Below are 17,819 nucleotides of genomic sequence, written 5' to 3' on the forward strand. Positions count from 1 at the left end.
CCCCTGCCTCCAGCCTAGGCGCCAGCGCGGGTGTGGGTCACTGACCAGGCCCTGGAAGCCGCCTACGCCGCCTCGGTCTGCGTGTCCCGGCTCTTTCTATGGGAGAAACTCAGCATCGGTCTCCCAGAGTGAATAGAAGCCGCAGGGCTGCTCGGAGGCGGCGGCAGCGGCGGCGAAATCCGCCGCCGAAGCTGCACCAGGACTTGCGGCGGCGCCGCAGTTGCGTTTATCCCGGCAAAAAGTCCTGCGCCCAACTCGGGCGCGGGAGGCGGCGGCAGCGGCGGCGGCAGCGGCAGCTGCAGCTGCAGCAGCAGGTAAGGAGACTCCTGAGGAGAAACTAGAGGGACGTGGATCCACCGTGTTCAGTGTCTCTTGTCTGAAGGGAGGAGAGGCTCACACCCAGCGTGTAGCGTAGGGCGAAGGGAACAATGGAAGTGGCGTCCAGTCCCTGAGCTTTCCTCCCGCCTCGGGCGGAGTTTTCCTCTTCAGCCGTTGCCGGGGGCTGGAGGAATTGAGGAAAGTAAGGGTTTTCCCCCTTAGCCAACCTCTTCTTTCCCTAGGCCAGAGCCCCAGGGAGCTAGAGCCGTCGTTGAGACCGTCGGTGGTTTAGGGTGACGGGAAAATGGCGGAAAACAAAACGGTGAAGTGAAGAATGCAGCGTCCCCCTGGCATTTTCTCTCAGCTATCCCTCCACCCGATATTCCTTTCACTGGCGCCCCCGTCGCCTCGCCCCCGCCCCCTGACCGAGCTAATAGTAACCTTTGGAATGCGCGAGGGATGGCGGCGTGTGCGAGGAAGTGGCACCGAATCGGCATTTTAGGGGACTGGGAGCCGTCAGAGCCTGGGAGTTGGGGGGAGGGGGGAGGCGTGTGCGACAACTGTCGCCTACACTAAAACACCACCATTTTGGTTCCCAACCGTCTCCCACGTAGCGGGGCAGAGGAAGCTGGAGGAGGCTGAGGGGCTGGGCAGCACGGCGTGGGTAGCAGCGGTGGCGACCGCTGCACCAAGTGAGAGGAGGGAGGAGGGGAAAGGGTATTCTTGTCTCATCGGTCTCTTCCTTTCTACTGCGAAGGTTCTCTTAGGTTTAAGATCTAGTCAGATGGGTAATACCTCAGAGGGCACGTGTGTGCATTCTGCTCGAAATGATTGAAACTTGGCATGGTCGTGGGAAAAGGAGACTTATGCGGGAAGAGGGCTGCGTCCAAAGCTGCAATACTGCTACTTGCCAGGGCTCCTTTGTCTCCCATCTCTGCAAATACTACTTTCGCATTCTCTTGTTCTGCCGCCTTACCATTTCTCATCTATCCGTCACCCTATTGACATCACTGAGAAGCTAGGTCCTGAATGAGCTATGTTAGAAGAGACAGATTTTCTTTTTGTGATTTCTGCTCCCCATGCATTAATGGAAAGATGTTTACTTGAAACGTACTTGGTGGGTTATCTCCATTCAGTAAGGATGTGAGATACACTCTGGAGAAGACCAAGAAGCCTAGCTATCTCCAATGGTTATTAAATACTTAACACACTGCTGTTTTCATACCTCATTTATTATTCATTTTATTGAAACTTCCTATGTGGGGAAAGATACTCCAGTTTATTTATTTGGTATTCACACAGTGTAATACTTTTATAATAGTTGCACTATGTGTTGTAATTTTTACACTTCATTGAGTGCTAGTGCAGACTTTTCAGTATGGATTTGGCAAGGATAAAGCTTGCCCTTGGTTCTCTTTCACTTTCTAAAATAAGGTGTTGTTTGTGATTTTTAAGATGTGCTTTAGAGAAGGTTTTGGTTTAATCAAGTGGTAGCATTCTAAGTATAAAAACATTGCTAATGTAGTCAGTAGTTGTTTTTGTTGGAATCCATTTGGTTGCTTTTAAGATTACTACAGATTTGAGCATATGAACCCTTCCCAGCCTCACTGTGCAAGTTCAGGTGTAAAGAAAAATATTAAGTTGTGTAAGAAACTTAGTTTAAAATGTTTTAAAGTATCTGATTTTGAATGTATTTTTATAATAGGTAAAGAGAGCGTTTTCCCAAAGAAAATAACATAGCACAGAAGGAAAAATAAAAAGAAATGACTGCAGATTTTACTTTATGTAAGAAAATCTACCATTTCTTCGAGACACTCATATAAAGGTGATTAACCAATTACTTACTGTTTTATCTTATTTAACAGTTTAATAAAATTAAGTTTTTAAAAACATTTTAAGACATTTGTAGTTGTTCTATTAGTTATGTGGTAAAGAAAGTAATTACTCTAATTAAAATCCGAATAGTACACAGTTTTAAATGTTAAGAACAAATCCCTTTCAGATTTATTTTGTTAACACACAGGTAGTTTATTGTGAACTGTCTTGGCCTCTGGACCTCATTTTGCATAACAGCAAAGCAGAAAACAATGTGGCATTTGAAAAAACATAAAACACAACTAAGAATTTCTAAAAATGTGAAGTTTTGCTCGTACATAAAGTAATTCTGTCTGAATCGTTTGATATATAGAAATGTCACCTTCTGTAGCATATTTGTGTATACACCTGAAATATTGATAGGGGTTACTCTGTGAGACTCTCCTGCCCCTTGAATACCAATTTAGCCATCCATTTATTTAAGAATATATTAAGTTGTATTACATGGCACCTTTCTAAAACTTTCATTAAGGATGCAGCTTTATCTGTTGTCCAATACGGTACAATTTATTAAGCACTCCTACGTGAAAAGGAGATAGATGCCTTATAAAACGGACAGGTTTTTGTTGATTTACTTAGAATCTTATGTTTGAAGAGAAAATGCACATATATATTTCTAAGAAATATATTGAGTGACAGCATCTGACTTTATGTTCCATACTATCAAATAATCTTAAATATAGGATAAGTCATTTGAAGTGAAATAGATTAAGCCCTTGTTTTCAAAACCACCATGAAGCTAGCGTAATTTTATTAATCACTAATAAAAAATCAGTTGTACAATTACAAGTAAATGATATGATAAGTAATTTGCTAAATGTTTATATGTGATTGATCTTATTTTTACCATATTTAGGAAGCAGTCATGTTTCATGAGTCCTCAAAACTGAGACAAGAGAATGTAGTAGAGTGAGGCCAGAAGTCCTTACTGGTTCAAAGAACTCCGGGGAAACTGGGATAGAACATTTTACATTATAAGTAGAACCCTGGGAGCCAGAGGTGAATACAAGTTTATCTGCAGAGCTCCGCTGCAGGGCTGATCTGGGTCTGGAAGAAATGGATGAGAGCCAGTGGATGAAATTCACTAATACTAGACATCTGAGTCCTCTAGTAATGTATAAATATCCTAACTATTGTTTGTTGTCATCTCGTTCTTCTTTTATAACCTATGTTTTAACTGGAACTTTAGCACTGCAGTTTTGTTGTTTTGCTTTCTTCTACCACTTCCCTATGGCTCATCAGCTTGACTGTGCCTTCGTCTCCATTATTTTTTCGTTTACTTCCACTTGGCACTTCTTTTATTTATAGTTGTCACATAAAACATCTAACCATGGTTTTTCTTTGCTTTGCTTTCTTTTGTAATGAGCTTTCCACACTTGGTTGAAAGGCATATTGTCAATTGCATTTTTTTTTCTCAAAACAACTAACTTTGGGCTAAACATATTAAAACTATTTTAAAAGCCATTTCTTTTGCAGATATTGGTGAATGAACTTTGCTAAGTATGGATTCAGGTGGTGGAAGTCTTGGATTGCACACGCCAGACTCTAGAATGGCCCATACCATGATTATGCAAGATTTTGGTAAAGCATTTTCTTTGTTGTATTTTTTTTTCTTTTTTAAAAGTAAGGGGATAATAAAAATCAAAAATAAGTTGAGGAAGGGGAGAATTATAATGAAAACTTGTTCTTTTACTAGGAAAATACATTTGTAGAGCTTATTCTCATAAAGCTGTGTATCAATGGGCTACTTAAAATCACTCATAATTTAGGGGAAGGTTGTGTTAGGGACACTTGAAATATAGTGGTAATATGTTACTGGAAATGAAAAACTCAATTTACATAAATAACTGCATGATTATATCACATTCTGTTCTGATAGTATATATCAGCTCTCACGTGAAGGAAATGTTAAACTGGCTTTCTAAAATACATTTTAAGTTGCATTGTTAATAAAGTTGGAAAAAAAAGTGCTTACATCAACTAAAAAAATAAGATGCTTATATAGGGATATGCAAAATCATGTACTAGGTGATTAATTATATTGTGATGCTATTTCCCCAAAAAGTTGTTACCATTAGAATACATTTTTATTTCTTTTTTTTTTTTTTAAAAAAAAAAAAAAAAAAAAAAAGAGGCCGGGCTTGGTGGCTCACGCCTGTAATCCCAGCACTTTGGGAGGCCGAGGCGGGCAGATCACGAGGTCAAGAGATCGAGATCATTCTGGCCAGCATGGTGAAACCCCGTCTCTACTAAAAGTACAAATAATTAGCCGAGCGTGGTGGAGCACGCCTGTAGTCCCAGCTACTCAGGAGGCTGAGGCAGGAGGATTGTTTGAGCCCGGGAGGCGGAGGTTGCAGTGAGCTGAGCTGAGATGGTGCCACTGCACTTCAGCCTGGTGACAGAATGAGACTGTCTCAAAAAGAAAAAAAAAAGAAAAAGAAAAAGAAAAGACTCCTTACTCTTGTGGCCAGGTTTGTTTGTAAGTAGCCTCTTAACAGTAGTCATTTTGATGAAGATGCCAAGACCCCATTGACATTCAACAAACAAACTGAATTTGGGCAGCGATAGTCTGAATTACAGAGGAGATAGAGCTATTTGAAGTATAAAAGGCAGGGATGAGATCAGAAGAGTTGAAGATAAGATTGGAGTGAAAGCAGAAAAGACAAGTGGTGAACTGTGATAAAAGAACAGGAAACGAGGTAATACGGAATTGTTGAAGATGAAATTAGTGATGAGGTAATAGAACTGTGATACTTTGCTAAGTTAAGAAAATGCTACTACTGTTCCTTGATAATATGATTGAATGTATCATTTGGTCCCCTGTAGTAAATCCCACAGTAACAGAAGTCAGTAAAGCCGTATTCTAGTCATGGCAGTGCTGTTAACTAGCTGTGTAAACTTGGATAAATTACTGAATTCCCTTTTATAATGATTGCACTAGATAACATTTAAGGTCCTCTCCAGTTATAGATTTCTTTGACATTTCTTTCTGATGAATAAAGTTAAGTAGTCCAATATTGGATGTGAGTTAATTGATGAAATATAAAGAAATCGTAGATATATTCTTGTGAAAGCTAAGTGAATTGTGTTGACTACGGATGACTTAGAAATGACTTTGGGTGAAAAAAACTCATCAATAAATTCTAGAGGAAGGATAATAGGGCCAGAGAGTAAGAGATTAAAGATGTTCCCATGAATTCTTTAGTGGAGAGTTGATAGTTTTTAGAATAATGGAACACTGGAATTTCAATATGGTAAATAAATTTTGGTTGAAATGTCAACTTTACTTTTTTACCTTTTAAAATAAGATAATTTTTAAAATGGAAGTAATATAGTAGTTTCTCCATTTAATACAAAGTATTACCTCTCCTATACCATTTGATAAAGTGCCAAAACTCACTTCATTCCTGAAGAGGTTGCCTATTAGCTACTAAAGTGTGATTCCTTTCAAAAGATGAAAAAAATATCTGATAGGTACTGGTGAATATTTACATAATGTTCCTCTTAACCTTCCTTTCCATTGTTTATCCTCATTGTCTTTAGGATTAATTACTCCTTTATTACATCTACTACTTTTTTTTCTTTTAGTTGTTAGGGGACTAGAATATGCATATTGAAATATTTAACATATGTGTTTTTTCTTCTTTACTTTTTATTCAGATATAGTTCACATACCATTCCACTCACCCATTTTATAAAGTATACAACTCATTGGTTTTTAGCATATTCACAAAATTGTATACCCATCACTGGTACCTAGTTTTAGAACATTTTCTTATCCTAAAAAAAGACACCTCATACCCATTAGCAGTCATTCCCCATTCTGTCTCTCCCCACCAGCCCTAGGCAGCCACTAATCTTTCTGTCTATGGATTTAATTATTCTGAACATTTTATGTAAGTGGAATCATATAATAAATGGTCGTTGTGTCTGGCTTCTTTCACTTAGCATGTTTTTAAGTGTCATCCATGTTATAGCATGTATCAGTATATACTTCATTCGTTTTCACTGCCAATGATATTCTATTGTATGAGTACACCACATTTGGTTTATCAGTTGATAGATATTTGGGTTCTTGAAATATTTTTAATCCACTAGAAATATTTTGTGTTTGACAAAATAAACTTTGCATCTTAGATTGGAGTATGAGTGCCTTTGGAGGCGTGTGACAGTATGCCAAGGCATACCTGAAACCACAAAATAAATAGCACAGCCTCTTGGAATTTTTTTTTCATTTGAATTGAGGAGAATATATATACACACATATACCTATACACAGTTATAACCGCATAAATATGTAGAAAGTAAGATTTTTATTCACTATCCCCTCCCTTTTTAGAAATAATAAAATTGAAAGGTTTGCAAACTGCTTCTAATTTTTAATTGGTATTTTCATATTATCATTTAAAACCCTCTCTAAAATGAATTTAATAGAGTAAACCGATTTATATCAGAAAAAAGTTTAAAGGCACTTTTTGTTGTTGTTGTTGTTGTTATATACCTGTTTATGATTTAGCTGTCTGGTAGTATTTTGAGTTAGTGGTTTTTTCAAATGATGCATTCTTATTTTTATGCTCTCTTAAGGTATATAAATCAATGGGAATTAAATTACTTTGCATTTTGGGGAGACTATTTTTCTGAATTTGCTATTAGATAAAGAATAACTAATATGGGTAATGCTCACTCATTTGTGCTTAGGGATAATGTTGCCCTAAAATATGTTATGTTGCCATTTGTCCTTGGTAAATTCTGAACTCTTAAAAGGCAGTAACTCTCACTCTATTTTTGATATGCAGTTCCAAGCACAATTTCATTTATAGGCATTTTCATTTTTTGTATGATATTTTGTGAAATGCAAAGGTTGTCAAACAGACCTAAACCTAAAAAGACCTTTATTGGGGGACTTTTGGAAATTTTAGCCCTGATAACTTAGATTTCTTCTGAAAGCAGCCCCCCCCATGCTTATTTTACCTCCTTGTTAAAATTTCTAAATTCTAAAATTTCATTAGAAATTAGATACATTCTCTTTAAATTCTGTTAGCATCAAAACTTAGATATTTGCAACCCCATAAATTATTGACATTTGTGAAACTTAGAGTTTAACATACACAGAGCTAACCAAATAAGAACACTGTGGCATAAGATCTTCAAATTCTGTAAGGTTCTTGGATGGTACAATACAGAAAATCCAAAACATTAATTTAATGCAGAATTCATTGGACCAATTTATTTTGAAGAATGTATGAGACTTAGAAATTTACAACTTTGTTCAATAACCTTGCTGGTGTCTCAGTATAATAGCTGTTCTTGAAGTGTGAGATTGAATTTAATAGTTGTTTAAGATTTTAATGCTGCAAAAAGCCTGTGTTGTTTTGGGATATAAATAGCAAAATACCCTTAGATAGTGGCCCAAGACAGACCTGACATGTAACAGATTTTATGCTGTCATTCTGGTGATGTTCCAAGTATTCATATTTAAATGAAATAACTTTAATAAAATGGGAAATACTTGAAATCAGGACATGTTTCTTACTGTTGCCTGAGTATTTAATTTTATACTTTTTAAATGATTTTTTTCTTATTGTTTATAATTTTCTAAGCTAGTAAGATAAATTATTAATGCAATTTAATGCTGTTTAATAAATGATTTAAAATTTAAATGAGTGACCACGTGATAGGCCATTTTACTCTTTATCTCAAGCTATTCCTCTAGCTGTGCTTCACTTAATCTTACCCATCTCTTTAAAAAATAGTACTTAGGGTAAATATACTCTAACCTCTTCCCAGGCAAGTAGAAAACAGGCAGCCTGGAGTCGAACAATGAGTTCAGTTTCCAGCTAGGACCTTGTGGAAACCTTATATAACATCTGTAAACCATAGTTCCTCCTTATTTGAACTGAGGATACTCGCACTCACCTTATATAGTTGTTCTGAGGATTAAATGAGATGATACTTGTATTAGGTTGCTTGTTGGATAGTCAGTACACAATAAATATAGCTAATCTATAGCTAAGTGACTTTGTTTAGAAAGTCAGTGGAATGTAACAGATGAACTGATAAGAGGAACAAGCAAAATTTAATTAGAGATATCTTGGATCTTGGTTTAAGTAATCTGCTGGTACCCTGTGAGGGACTGATCAGTTCTTGTTCTAGGATCCTTGAGAGCATTTGGTTCAGGATAAAAAAAACATATTTGGATTTATTTATTTACTTTTTTAGATCTGATCTGTTTTGACTTGTAAGTTCCTGCTAGAGGCTGGGTGAACTAACACTGCTCCTTCAGTCTATCTTCTTAGAATCCACCCAACCAGGTTGATCTGAACCCAGGTCAGCACTAGCATTATTCTACCCTTCTTTCCTTCCCTATGATCTACTTTCAGGAACCAGACTAATCTTCAGCAGTGTTCTAAAATAAATGGAATTTCCCATATTTTAAATCTTTGGTTTGTGAGAAGATTTTTGAGAATTAGTAATTTTATTGTTTAGATATATAGAATTCCAGTATAGTTAATTTTACAGGATTAATATTTTAATTTTTTCCTTACTAATAAACCACATTTCCACTCTGATTAAATGCTAAATTTGAACCCCCACCTCATCCCCATCTCTGAAATGCCCAGTGGAGTGACAACTGAATTAAAAATACTTGTTTTATACATACTCTCTTCGTGTACCAGACTTCCAGGATTGTGGCTGTGTCCTTTTGGGGTAATTTAGTGGTTTAGGTGAAAGTTTGAGAATGGTGAGAAGGATTTAAAAGGGTTGAAAGGAAAGTATCCCCAAAACTTTGAAAGCACAGCTTTCCCTTTTCACCTTGTTCTTTGATGTGTTAGGGTATTGATGGTGTCCACTGGTCTCCATCCTAACTTGGTAACTAACTTCCATAATGAATTGATTAAAAATAATGAACACTATATGACAAATAACACTCTTTCAGGTACTACTTTATAGAAAATGATCAAAAGGTTTTGTACTGGATGATTTATTGTAGATAATTTATTATAACCAGATCCACAAACCCTCTTAATTTGTGTTTGTACCACCTCAGGGAGCAGAACTTAGCAGAATTCCTCGTGAAGGGATTTTACACTCATACAATATTTACAGGGCAGGTAGGAGTTGGTGTTTACCATGCTGCTCAAGAAAAATGTTAAAGCTTTGTTCCTACAGATTTACTATTATCAAACCAAATCTTAGTCTAAGATGAGTAGAGAGCTTTTCTCCCTAAATCAGGTGTTGAAAGATGCCTTCCAATTTTGGATATAGTAATTCTTGTAAGTTAAAGAAGTTCAGACACTTTCATGTTTATAATACACATTTTATAGTAAAACATTTTATTAACCTACTTAACATATTAGTATTCTTTTATGTTTTTGTGCCTTTTTATTTTAATTTTTTGAAACAATTGTAGACTCACAAGCAATAGAGGAAAGGAGTACATAGACTCCGTGTACCCTTTACTTACCTTCCTGTAATGGTGGCATCTTACATAACTGTAGTACAATACAAAAACCAGGAAATTAACATTCACTCATTACTGTTAACTAGACTACAGACCTAATTCAGTTTTCACCATTTTTAACATACATTTGTGTGTGTGTGTGTGTGTGAGTGTATACAGTCTATGCAGTTTTATCCCACATATAGATTTGTGTAAATACCACCACAATGAAGATGCAGAGCTGTTCTATCACTATATATATGCTATCCCTGTGTGTTCACAGACACACACACACACACACACACACACACACACACCCCCTTGGCAACCAATAATCTGTTCTCCATCTCTCCAGTTTTATTGTTTTGAGATTATATAAATTATTCCATTTATACATTATACAGTATCGTAACCTTTGATGATTGTCTTTTTTTCCCTCAGCAAAATTTTCTGGAGGAAATTCAGGTTGTTGAATTTATCAGTAGTGTGTTCATTTTTATTGCTGAGTAGTATTCCATAGTAGGGATGTGCCAGAGTTGGTGGAACCAGCCATTAACCTGCTAAAGGACACTTGGGTTGTGTTTAATTTTTTGCTACTATGAGTAATAGCTACAGTGAGCTGTTAGGAATATTTCTGTACAGTTTTTGGTATAAACATATATTTTCATTTTTCTGGGGAAAAATGCCCGAGATTGTAATGTTTGGATTGTATAGTAAGTGCATATTTAGTTTCGTAAGAAATCGCCAAACTATTTTCTAGAGTGGCTGCTACTATTTTACGTTTGCACCAGTAACAGTCGAGAAATCCAGTTTCTCCACATCCTCACCAGCCTGTGGTGGTATCACTGTTTTTTATGTTAACTGTTTTAATTGGGGTGTAGTGATATCTCATTATGACTTTTATGTTTTACTTGAAAATAAAGTATATTATTTTAAGGTCTTCATGTGGATTTTACTAACATTGTTTTCACCCAACTCTAACCCAATTCCTACTTGTTGGTGGTTTTAATTGCAGTTAAATTGTCAGTGATTTTAAAAAAATGATTTATTTGGCCAAGATTACTTAATATTTCAGAAATATTTATAGCATTTGATTTATTAAATACAGTACTCTAAATTAATAAAATAACTTTACCTTTTTTGGATAATTGTTTGTATTATAGTGGCTGGAATGGCTGGTACTGCACATATCGATGGAGACCATATCGTTGTTTCAGTTCCTGAAGCTGTATTAGTTTCTGATGTTGTCACAGATGATGGGATAACTCTTGATCATGGCCTTGCAGCTGAAGTTGTCCATGGACCTGACATCATCACAGAGACTGATGTAGTAACAGAAGGTGTGATTGTTCCTGAAGCGGTACTTGAAGCTGATGTTGCCATTGAAGAGGATTTAGAGGAAGATGATGGTGATCACATCTTGACTTCTGAACTAATTACAGAAACCGTTAGGGTACCAGAGCAGGTTTTCGTGGCTGACCTTGTTACTGGTCCTAATGGACACCTAGAACATGTGGTCCAAGATTGTGTTTCAGGAGTCGACTCTCCCACAATGGTATCAGAGGAGGTTCTTGTAACTAATTCAGATACAGAAACTGTGATTCAAGCAGCTGGAGGTGTTCCTGGTTCTACAGTTACTATAAAAACCGAGGATGATGATGATGATGATGTCAAGAGCACTTCTGAAGACTACTTAATGATATCTTGTAAGTGAAACATAAAGCCCATAATTACTCAGGAGATTGATTTATGTAATATGGAAAAGTTTTCTGGGATGAGGGATAATAAAAGTTATGGGGGAATCTTTTTGAAAAATAATTTTTTGAAGTGGTGTCATTAAGATGCTCTTTTGAGTTTACTCATGTTTTTAATTTACTCAATGAAAATTCATACCTGAAATGAAGTAAAAGAATGCAGTATATTAGTATCTTAAAATTGAAGTATAGATTTGGCAACAACAAGAACATTGATACAAAATTTTAATGACAAATATATATATTTCAACATGGGAACTTTCTTATGTAGCCACTGCTTTTTTTTTAATATGACAGGCACTGGAATTGTCAATTAAGTTTTTCTTAGGAACTTAAGCATAATATGTTAAGAAATGTTGTATTGATTTTTAAATTAAATACTTGAAAAGTAAATCATAAACTCAGATAATGTCCTACAGTTCTCCCTGTGTTTATATTGCATTTGCCTAAATATGTGTGTGTATATTTTATGCAAAACTATTTAACATGCTTATTTTAGACTGCTTTGCAAGATTCTTAAAACATTCTATCTGAAGCGGGAAGATAGAAATATTTTGTTCTCATTTTAAATGATGGGTTTATGAGAGCAGCAACAAAAATAGAAAATATCTTGATAAGTTATTGATGGAGCTTAAAGAAGTAGGTATATTAGTTATTAAATTTGAAGGGATCATGCTACAAGTGGTAAAGATTAGACAATTTTTTTTTTTTACTTTTCCAGGGAAGATTTTTATTCTTTTATTTTTAAAATACAAAAACGATTGACTGGGAAGTTAATAGCCAGGTAGAGTGTGTGTGTTATGTGTGTATAAAGTGATTGTATGTATATGTGTGTCAGAGAATTTAAAGCTGAAAGTAAACTAGATTTCTTTAATTTATAAATTTAATTCTGAAGTTTAGCACGTTAACTTTTTTCTTATATAAACACTTTTGAAGGTGAATTTTTACATTGTTTTTAAGAGAATGATGTAAGTCACTAAAAGACTGCAAATATTGTTACCTATTTTTAAATAGATATAGATTACTAAAGCAACTCCATATTTACATCTTAATGTGGCATTTTTTAAAAGACTTATAGTTATGGTTATCATATAAAATGATGTGGCAAAAGTTGGTAGTCTATACTAAAATAAATTCAGTATGTCTTTGAAAGAGTATTCATTAATTTAAACTGTTTGATATTAAAGTAGTCCAAAATTTAGATGTCATGTATTGTGAATAGTCATACCTTGTGTTATCTTCTATGATTTAATTCTGCAAAAGATTTTTTTAAAAGTTTCTGGAATATTCTAAGTTAGAATAATTATTTTGATAACTACCTCATGTATCAAATATAAGGACTCCTTTGAGGAATATAATTTTATTTTTTTTCGTTTGTTTGGTTTCAACTTTTATTTTAGATTTGTATGGGTATGAATGATCCCATCTCCCAGGTACTGAGCATAGTACCCAACAGTTTTTCAGTCCTCGCCCCACTCCCTCCCTCCCACCTCTAGGGGTCCCCAATGTCTGTTGTTGCCATCTTTATGTCCATGAGGACCCCATGTTTAGACCCCACTTATAAGTGAGAACATGCAGTATTTGATTTTCCATTCTTGCATTAATTTGCTTAGAATAATGGCCCACAGCAGCATCCATATTACTACAAAGGATGTGATTTCTTCTTTTCTTATTGCTGCGTAATATTCTGTGGTGTATATATACCATGTTTCCTTTATCCAGTCCACTGTTGATGGGCACCATGGTTGATTCCCTGTCTTTGCTATTGTAAATAATGCTGTGATGAACACACAAGTGCATGTGTCTTCATGGTAGAATTATTTGTTTTCCTTTGGATATATACCCAGAATGGCATTGCTGAGTTGAATGGTAGTTCTGTTTTAAGTTCTCTGATAAATTTCTAAACTGCTTTCCACAGTGGCTGAACTAATTTACATCCCACCAACAGTGTTTAAGTGTCCCCTTTTCTCCACAGCCTTACCAATATCTTTTTTTTTTTTTTTTGACATTTTAGTAATGGCCATTCTGGCCATAATAAAAAAAAATAGTAGATGTTGGCATGGATGGAGTGAAAAGGGAACATTTTTACACTGTTGGTGGGAATGTAAACTAGTACAACCATTATGGAAAACAGTGTGGAGATCGCTTAAGGAACTAAAAGTAGATCTACTGTTTGATACAGCAATCCCACTACTAGGCATCTACCCAGAGGAAAATAAGTCATTATACAAAAAAGATACTTTCACATGCATGTTTATAGCAGCACAATTTGCAATTGCAAAAAAAATATGGAACCAGCCCAAATGCCCATCAATCAACGAGTGAATAAAGAAAATGTGGTATATATACACTATGGAACACTACTCAGCCATAAAAAGGAATGAAATAATGGCATTTGCAGCAAACTAGATGGAATTGGAGACTGTTATAAGTGAAGTAACTCAGGAACAGAAAACCAAGTATCATATGTTCTCTCTCATATATGGGAGCTAAGCTATGAGGATGCAAAGCATAAGAATGATACATTAGACTTTGGGGACTTGGGAGAAAGGGTTGGGGGTGGTGAAGGATAAAAGAGTAAACATTGGGTACAGTTACGCTGCTTGGGTTATGGGTGCACTAAAATCTCATAAATCACCACTAAATAACTTATTCATGTAACCAAACACCACCTATTCCCCAAAAAGCTATTGAAATAAAAACATTTTAAAAAATAGCTTTGTCGGTATGAACAGGCATAATAATAATAATAATAATAATATTAATGGTCATTCTCACTGGTGTGAGGTGATGTCTCATTGTGGTTTTCATTTGCATTTCTCTGATGATTAGTGATGTGGAGCATTTTTCCCTATGTTTGTTGACCACTTGTATGTTTTCTTTTGGGAAGTGTCTGTTCCTGCCTTTTCCCCATATTTATTGGAGTTACTTGTTTTCTGTTTGCTGATTTGTTTAAGTTCTTTGTAGATTCTGGGTATTAGACCTTTGTCAGTTGCATAGTTTGTGGATATTTTTCTCCTATTCTGTAGGATGTCTGTTTACTCCGTTGATAGTTTCTTTTGCTGTGCAGAAGCTCTTTAGTTTAATTAGTTCCCACTTGTCAACTTTTGCTTTTGTTGCAATTGGTTTTAGGGACTTAGTCATAAATTCTTTCTCAAGGCCAATGTCCAGAATAGTGTTTACTAGGTTTTCTTCTAGGATTCTTATGGCTAGAGGATTTATCTTTAAATCTTTGATCCGTCTTGGCTCAATTTTGTATGGTAAAACGTAGGGGTCCAGTTTCATTCTTCTGGATATGGCTTCCCGGCTATCCCAGCACCATTTATTAAATAGGGAGTCCTTTCCCATTGCTTACTCTTGTTGATTTTGCCAAAGATTAGATGGTTGTAGTTATGTGGCTTTGTTTCTGGGTTCTCTTTTCTGTTCCTTTGGTCTATGTGTTTGTTTTTGTACCAGTAACATGCTGTTTATGTCACTGTAGCCTTGTAGTGTAGTTTCAAGTTGCGTAATTGATGCCTCTGGCTTTGTTCTTTTTGCTTAGGGTTATTTTGGCTATTTCTTTCTTGCTTCCATATGAATTTTAGAACTGCTTCCAGTTCTGTGAAAATGACGTTAGTAGTTTGATAGGAATAGCATTGAATCTGTAGATTGCTTTGGGTGGTATGTCCATTTTAATGATATTGATTCTTTCAATTCTTGAGCATGGTATGTTTTTCCTTTGTTTGTGTCATCTATGATTTCATTTATTAGTGTTTTATAGTACTCCTGGTAGAGGTTTTTCACCTACTTGGTTAAATATATTCCTGGGTATTTTTTTAGGCTATTGTACATGTAATTGCATTCTTGATATGGCTCTCAGCTTGGATGTTGTTGGTGTGTAGAAACGCTGCAGATTTTTGTACATTGATTTTGTATCCTGAAACCTTGATAAAATTGTTTATCACTTCTAATAGCCTTTTGGCAGAGTCGTTAGGGTTTTCTAAGTATAGAATCATATTATCAGCAAAGAGAGATAGTTTGACTTATTTTACTGTTTGGGTGTCTTTTATTTCTTTCTCTTGCCTGATTGCTCTGGTTAGGATTTCCAATACTATGCTGAAGAGGAGTGATGAGAGTGGGCATCCTTGTCTTATTCCAGTTCTCAAGAAGAATGCTTCTGGTTTTTGCTCATTCAGTTTGATATTGGCTGTGGTTTTGTCATAAATGGCTGTTATTATTTTGAGATACGTTCCTTTGATGCCTAGTTTCTTGAGAGTTTTTATCATGAAGGGCTAATACATTTTGATTTTATCAAAAGCTTTTCCCATATCTATTGCAATAATCACATGGTTTTTGCTTTTAATTCTGTTTATGTGGTGAATCACATTTGTTGATTTGCATATGTTGAACCAACCTTTCATCCTTGGAATGAAACCTAGTTGATCATGGTGTTTTAAGTTTTTGATGTGCTGTTGAATTTAGTTTACTGGTATTTTCTTGAGGATTTGTGCTTAAGGAACATAATTTTGTATGAAGCAAAATATCTTGTTAACATCATGATGGGAGATCTCATTTAAAACCTCCCTAATTTCAGGGGTAAAAAAAGTTAACGCCTTTATAATTTTAGAAACTATAATGGTTTTTTTGAGATATAATTTACACATCATTTTATTTACCCATTTGAAGTGTGCAAATAAGTGGTTTTTTGTATATTCACAGAGTTGTACAACCATCACCACAATGAATTTTAGAACTTTTTCATCACCACAAAAAGAAACCCTATACCCCTTAGCTGTTACCCCACTCTCCATCCACTGTGAGGCAACCATGCCTCTATAGATTTGCCTATCCTGGACATTTCATATAAATGGAGTTATGCAATATGTGGCATTTTATGTCTGGCTTTTTTTACTTCACATAATGTTTTCAAGGGTCATTCATGTCATCACATATATCAGTACATTTGACTCTTGAACAATGCAGGGGTTAGGGGTGCTGAACCCCACCCCCCCGCCGACATACACACAGTTGAAAAGCCATATGTAACTTTCAGCTTACCAAAAACATAACTACTAACAGCCTACCGTTGACCAGAAGCCTTACCAATAGCAGTTTTGTATGTTATATGTATTATATACTGTATTTTTACAATAAAGTAAGTTGGAGGAAAGAAAATGTTAAAATCATAAGGAAGAGAAAATATATTTACTATTCATTAAGTGGAAGTGGGTCATCATAAAGGTCCTCATCCTTATTGTCTTCACATTGAGTAGGCTGTGGAGGGAGAGGAAGAAGGGTTGGTGTCTCAGAGGTAGCAGAGCAGAAGAAAATTCATGGATAAGTGGATCTGCACAATTCAAACCTATGTTATTCAAGGGTCAGCTGTACTTCATTCAGTATTACTAATAACGTTCCATTATATGGGTATTATCACGTTTTGTTTATCCATTCATCCATCAGTTAATGGACATTTAGGTTGTTTCCACTTTTTGGCTATTATGAATAATGCTCCATGAACATTTGTGCACAAGTTTTTGTGTAGGTACATATTTTTAGTTTTCTTGGGTACATACCTGGAAGTGGCATACCTCTGAAATATAAAGGTAACTGTCTTGTTTGCTTTTTCACTGTTGTGAAATACAGATCCTTTGTATATTGCCTAATCCCATTGCTGTGGTATATCAGTATACTGTATAGTTTTTTGTTTTGTTTTGTTTTTTACCATACTCACCATATAATTTTGGTAGATGTAACTAACATACAACAGGTAAAATAAAAAGCCTACCTAACTTTTAGAAAGGAATGTTATATTGTACATTTTACTAAAATGAAATTTTAATTAAATTGTGCGAGTGGGCCATAAAAAAAATATTGAATGTTACCAAACTTTGCAGTGTTGGCAAACAATGTACCTCACTTTCTTATATTATATTTAGTACCAGAATAATTCTGTGGTGGGTATTTTATTACTCACTTATTGCTGGATTGAGAAATAACACTATTGGACTTGAATATTGCATACCTTACAACAAGCAAAAAAGTTAAGCTTGAATTTAAAGTTCTTTGAGTATTATCTGCATTAAGAAGAGCCTTTGGGGATTTATTTCTAAAGTCAGTTGATTGCCTATTAAGTCTTTGTTAATTTCGTACTTTCCATAACAAAGAATATAGAATAAATCTTGTTCAAGTTGATAGTTTACCTCTTAAAACTGCATGCCAACATCTTTAATAATTTTATCATCTTCTGTGAACTTAAAATATAGAATAAGTTCAGTTAGTACATTTCAAAATTTCTCATTCTGAGGAATCTAAGTAAAAATTAATGAATGCATTAAACTTAAAAGTATGAACCTTAAGAAAAGGTAGAAATGGAATCAGAGAGAATAGTATTAGTAATTTCATACTTAATGCTAAAATTATGGTACAAAACTATTGAGAAGTGGTGAAAAAAA

General features: G+C 35.3%; 1 protein-coding gene across 2 annotated transcripts in view; it reads left to right on the forward strand.

The window, feature by feature from the left end:
* The first annotated feature begins 156 nt into the window (after nucleotides 1–156).
* The window catches only part of ZNF711 (zinc finger protein 711), a 28,726-nt gene continuing 11,063 nt past the window's right edge, over nucleotides 157–17,819 (forward strand). Inside the window, exons 1-6 of one of the 2 annotated variants that reach the window (XM_011971356.1) lie at nucleotides 157–172; nucleotides 269–314; nucleotides 2,024–2,143; nucleotides 3,050–3,303; nucleotides 3,670–3,774; nucleotides 10,798–11,340. In XM_011971356.1, the coding sequence (XP_011826746.1) occupies nucleotides 3,696–3,774; nucleotides 10,798–11,340 (622 nt within the window). In that variant the 5' untranslated portion in view covers nucleotides 157–172; nucleotides 269–314; nucleotides 2,024–2,143; nucleotides 3,050–3,303; nucleotides 3,670–3,695. Of the gene's footprint in view, nucleotides 173–268; nucleotides 315–887; nucleotides 1,011–2,023; nucleotides 2,144–3,049; nucleotides 3,775–10,797; nucleotides 11,341–17,819 lie in introns of those variants that run through there. The other variant, XM_011971357.1, reaches the window with a different exon arrangement.

This window comes from Mandrillus leucophaeus, unplaced genomic scaffold (assembly GCF_000951045.1).
Source record: "Mandrillus leucophaeus isolate KB7577 unplaced genomic scaffold, Mleu.le_1.0 Scaffold1213, whole genome shotgun sequence".
Lineage (NCBI taxonomy): Eukaryota > Metazoa > Chordata > Mammalia > Primates > Cercopithecidae > Mandrillus > Mandrillus leucophaeus.